Genomic DNA, 5,760 nt, shown 5'->3' with positions numbered 1-5,760 from the left:
GTGGCTGTAGAATTGTGGCTGGGGAAGGTGAGAGAGACAGGAAAGCATTGATGGAAGAGGAATAAATTACCAAAAGGATGATTTTTGGGTGGGAAAAAGAGGAAAACGACAGCAGAGAAAATCCAGCATGGAAATAATGAATGCAGAAAAAGTTACACCTCCATCTGCAATAGGAAAGAAAAGAGAGGAGATGGAGTAAAAGCATGAGTGGAAAGTTCTCAAAAAGTGAGACTCAACAGGGAGTTGAGGTTTCCCTGTTTTCTAAAACAGGGAATGGATTACAAAATATACCATCATTAAATACAGCAAACAGCTCTTTTCTTCTAAATTACAGGGCTTGACCATGGGGCCACTCTGTAGTACAAATAATTACTATGCTGGTTAGTAGATTTCAGGTGTGAATAGATGAACAGCTCTGCCGCTACAAAGTGGAAAACCAAACTGTAATCACACTTGCTATGGAATAGAGCAGATAGATGATGGATTTACAATCCATATTGTCATTTATAACAGACCTGTTCATTGCTTTGTGCTTCCATGAATTAGCAAAGTGATTATATACCTAGACCCATAGTACAATACTAGGTTTCAGGCTAGGGGAACTGAATAAGCCTGAACTGGTTATGTTGTTTTCCCATTATTGAGACAATTTATTTTCAGCCCAAGAACAAAGCTGCTCACTTGTCTTCTGTTGGCTTTTTGGTTTATAAACTAGCACTTCCTATGAATTCCTAACTATGAGAGGCAGCTTAATGGATAGGGCACCCAGTGGGAACTTCAAAAGTTCCTCGGTTTAGATCGTGATCTTGTTACACTCGTGCAAATCCAAAGTAATTCTGATGATTTCAACCTTGAATTTTTTGCATAACTGAATTCAGATCTGAATCTTGCAGCTTAACTTTTTACTATCCTGACTGTTTGGCATTTACATTCATGTTGTAATGCTATATTTTGTTTACACGCTGGCACACACACATACACACACAGAGTAGCTGTACATATTTCTATCATGTATATGTTCTAGTTGAACTTGTATCTGAGTTTCCTTTAGAACAGTGGAAGCTAACCTTTTTGGCAGACATGTCATGAATTAGCCCTGTACCCTCTCCAAGTGCACTCAAATCCCCTTCCGCTGCCCAATTTGCTGTTTTGCTTTCTGCTTCCTGCCATATCTGGTACTGTAACGTCTGTCTCCTTCAGTGCCACAGTTTGGCTACTCCTGCTTTAGAAAATACCAATAAATGCCTATCTCCATTATCAGGTGCATAAGCAGCTTTTAAAATCTGGCCTCTTTTCTTCTTGTACCTCAGTGTTCAAGTCTATAATGTGCGGTTAATATATATATTGACCCCTTCAACCTTTGAAATATACAGAAGGAATATGTTAGGTAGTATTATTTACTATTAAATGGGGCTCTGAATTTGACAACTGCTGTTCGTCAAGAGGATCTTGGAAATCTTTGACTTACCCAGCAAGGTCTGTAATCATGAAGACGGTAAATACAGCACTTCCATTTTTGGTGTGTGTGTATGGAGCACATGCTTTAGTGTATATAAACTGAAATCAGAGGTCATTAGGCTTATGGAGCCATAGTACTCTTTTAATAGCTGTAAATAGCTATTTAATAGCTCTGTGTGTGTCCAATGCTGTCCCAGAAGAAAGACTGGTTGTTGAGCAAATTTATCATTCCCTAGTTTCAATGAAGGAAAATGGATAAATTGATCTGTTACCTGTTCTAACCAAAAACAAATCCTCCTAAATAGTATTTAAAAGTTTACAGCATGTTTATATCAGCATTCAAAGAATAGAACAAAAGAATGACATTTTGGTGGGGTTGTACTTGTGACTAAAAGAGGTATAATGTGCTAGAATGAGATTTTTACTAAAATATGTCCGTCCTTCCTTTATTTACAGTGTTGCCTCCAGTACTTGTTCCAAGGCACAGTGAGTTTAACCCGCACCTCAGCCTCCTTGCCAAGTTCCGAAATGCTTCCCTCCACAGCGAGCCCCTGATGCCACATAATGCCACTTACCCTGATTCTTTCCAGCATCCTCCCTGCACCCCTTATCCATCATCACCCAGCAACATCTTTTCTCAGTCACCTAGCAGCATCAGCTACCCTAATTCCCCAGGAAGTTCTTCTGGACCTGGAAGTCCATATCAGATCACAGGTAAGAGGAAAAGATGGACTCCAGATGTTCTTTCTATCATTGGCCATATCTACATGTGCACTTAACTGCAGCATAGACTAATTAGCTGTGGAGTAAAGCATCACTGTCTACGTGTGCAGTGGTATTAGGCCGCAGTAAACTAATGCTGCAATAAGATAGTACTGTTGGGGACAGTACTGTCTTATGCCAGCATAATTTACTGTGATTAAACGCACGTGTAGACGCTGCCCACAGGCGTAAATTGTGCCCAGTCAGCCCAGCCAGTTTCCTGCCTGCTGCCTAGTCACATGACTCTACACTTTCAGCATCCTCGTGCTCCAGCCAGCCCCTCCACAGCCCGACGCCGCCACCTGGCATAAACACCATCACCTGGTGTAAACTACTCCACCCTGGCTCAAATTGCTGTTGTCCCAGATACATGTGTAGACATTGTGCCCAGGAGTAGTTTATTCTGGCTTAAACTGCTCTGGAGCTTATTGCTTCTAATTGCACATGTAGACACACCCAGTGGCCACATCTACACAAGACCCTCACTGGGCAGTAATCAGAGTTACTGCTCAGTTGCACCAAGGAACGGTTTTGTGATGCTGACGGCACAGTAGCTCATGACTACTGCTCAGTAGCATCACATCACGCTTCCTGCCACATGACACTACTGTGCAATCAGCATCTTGTGTAAGCATGGCCAGTGAGTGTTAAAGGGCTTCTGTATAGAATTTGATCTTGCTTGCTCTTCAGAGGCTGAAGGAAAAGAGTGAATGTGCTATGATTGGAGGTAGAGAGTTACAGAAAGGGATCTGTTTTATCACCCAAGGACTCTGGAGAAGCCCAATAATTTAAAAACTTAAGCAAAAAGTCAGGAGTGCTTGTGAATTCTCCAGGTTTAATAGGCATTAATAGGCTCTTCCTTGTGGGGAAAAAAAAGAGAAATTAAAATGCAAAAATATATGTTAATACAACATGGAGTTTGTGAACCTAATTCAGGGAAATAAAAAAAAGGGTATAGGTCTGATACATTGCAAGTTGATGATGGTTGAAAGATGCCTATTGATTGATATGCCTGTGGATTTTGGGTCAGCTCCCTGATTTTTACTACAGTAAAGTTAATACAATTCATGGTCCATATTTTGAACCTCTTACACTTTTATATTGTTTTAACATGTCAATATTAATATTGATGCTTGTGTTATTCAGTAGAATGGATGAAATTTGTATTGCTGTCTTTGTATTTGAAATTTGTATTGCTGTCTTTATTCAAATTCAAGATGAGGTTTTTTTCCCCAGTAGGCATGGGGAAAAAGTAGTGGTGCACTGATAGAGATTTTTGAGGCCAATACCTCTAGCCAGTTTTTAAGGAGGCATATTGGCCAATACTGATCTGATTTCCAGTACACAGCTTTTCAGTTTGAAGATCTGCATCCAGCTGGTAAGCCTGGTGTGGTGGAAGAGGAGGGATGGGGTGTGGAGGGGGAGGGGGGCAGATCAAGGCCCCTGTGGTGAGAGAGGGAATGGGGCTAAGGTAGGGGCAGGCACTTACCAGCTGGGGCAGGGAGAGGCGCAGGACAGAGCCACAAGTGGTTCTGAGCAGGTGCAGGATGGAGGCGCGGCTCATAGGAGGGGGTGCTTGTCATGGGGGGCAGCTCCCACTGCTGCACACAGCTCATCTGGTGCTCGTCTGGTGGCTCCTGCTGCTGCTCCCACCACTTGTCCAGGAGGGCATGGTGGGGGGGTGCCCCCGGATCTGCCTGACTGGGAAGAGCCCGGCCTCAGCACACCCCACCCTGCCCCACACAGATCCAGAGGCACACGCTCCCTCCCCATGTCCTCCTAGATGAGCCGCACACAGTAGCAGGAGCCACGCCCCCCCTTCCCATGCCCCCCTGATGAGCGATGCCCCGAGTTGGACAGCACCTGCCCCAACCCCAACCCCACACCCTCCCTCACCACAGGGGCCTTTATCTGCACCCCCACCCCCTCGCCCCTCTCCTTCCACCTCACCAGACTTACCAACTGCACACAGCTCTCCACACTGTCGGCTCTGCTTCTCACTGCCTATGTGCTGCACTGCAGCTGCACACACACACGGGCATTTATTGGACAAATTATTGGCTGCATCAGGCCAATTTCTCATACAGAAAATTGTCTTTATATTGGTGCCAATCCGATATCGGAATAATGTATCAGTGCACCTTTAGGAAAAAGAAAGCCCCATTTTGGATTTGAGTACCAGCCTGGGGCCAAGGCCAAAGCTGAGCTACCATCTGCCCCACCATCTGGAATGGCTTATTTGGTAGAGAGGAGGCACATGGCTGGGAGAGCACTGGGGAGACTGTGGGGTATGTGGGGGGTACCATGTGCCCTAATCTCCCACCCCCTGGCCTTTGTTTCTGTGCCTACCCCCAACCCCCTGCCTCTGACACCCCAGCTCCCCTTCCCCCAGCTATCCCCTCTCCACTAACCTTTTGCTCCAGCTCTGGTTCTTCCAGCCCTGACCCAGTCCAGTCAGCAGCTGCTGACAGTTCTTCTTGGCTGGGCTGGGTTGGGGCCAGGGCCATACTGCCACTGACTGCCCAAGAGGAACAGAGCTTCAGCAGAACACATGCAAGGATTGGAGGGTAGGGGGGAGCCAGGCCAGAGAAGCCAAGCTCTAGGGGGTGGGCAGTGGGTTGGGGGTGCAGGCTGCACGAGGAGCAGGGGGTGGGGGAAGCAGGCTGCAGAGGGGAGCAGGCACAGGAGGCAGGGTTTTGGGGGGCAGGCACAGGCATGGACAGGCATATGGTAGGCAGGTAAAAGTGGGATAGACACAGGCACGGGGAACAAGTGGCAGGGGTCTGGACCCTGGCTCCCCAGCACAGCAGCTTAGGGGGCGGGAATTTAAAACAGTCTTCTGTTAAGATTATAACAAATTTATAATTTTCCATGTATAGGCTCTAATTTCCTGGGGGGGTGTCATCTTAAATTCAATGTCATCTTGGATTCAGGTAAATACAGTGTGAGGGAAGGCCAAGTTAACGTAAGTGTGGAAGCCTTCACTTGAATCCTGCTTAGGGGACTAAAACAACTTTCCTGATTTACAGTTCTGTTTTTTTGCATGGATGAGTTCACATTTGAATCTTGTAGCTTAACTTTAATGTGTTGAGTATTGAGAATTTAAGTCTTGTTTTTAATATTATAATTTTCAGTTTTATATGGAGTAGGGAAACTGTATTTGTGTTTTATTACTTAAACATCCACTTGACTTGGATGTTGTGAACACTGTAAGATTTGTTTTTGTTCTTCCTTTCTGTCTCACTGGCTTTTTTAAGATTTCTTTCTTGTATCATTAACAGGAATTCAGGTTTTCTGTTTGCTGTGAAAAAACTGGGATTTTCTCTTTCAACACTTTTTTCCCTTTGAAGGAGAAAAATGCAGGAAACTGTGGGTTTTGCCTTGCAGGCTGACAGAGTTCCAGCCTGCAAGGGGACGCTTGGGGCTGCAGGGAGTGGGACTCAGGGAGCTAGGTAGTGGTGAAGAGCAGTTCCCATACCTCTCTCCAGGTAAGTCTATGGGGGTGAGGAGAGGGACACAGGTGAGATGTGGGAAGGGGCG

General features: G+C 45.4%; 1 protein-coding gene across 3 annotated transcripts in view; it reads left to right on the top strand.

The window, feature by feature from the left end:
* SMAD9 (SMAD family member 9) overlaps nt 1-5,760 on the top strand; it is a 50,203-nt gene that overhangs the window by 10,448 nt on the left and 33,995 nt on the right. For all 3 annotated transcript variants that reach the window (XM_019525276.1, XM_019525275.1, XM_019525277.1), the window contains exon 2: nt 1,915-2,172. In XM_019525276.1, coding sequence (XP_019380821.1) covers nt 1,915-2,172 — 258 coding nt within the window. The remainder of the gene's footprint in view (nt 1-1,914; nt 2,173-5,760) is intronic.

The sequence above is a fragment of the Gavialis gangeticus genome, unplaced genomic scaffold (genome assembly GCF_001723915.1).
Source record: "Gavialis gangeticus isolate Ggan-Ray unplaced genomic scaffold, GavGan_comp1, whole genome shotgun sequence".
Classification (NCBI taxonomy): Eukaryota; Metazoa; Chordata; order Crocodylia; family Gavialidae; genus Gavialis; species Gavialis gangeticus.
The sequence above is the reverse complement of the archived record's forward strand: the minus strand, read 5'-3'. Positions and strand labels throughout refer to the sequence as shown.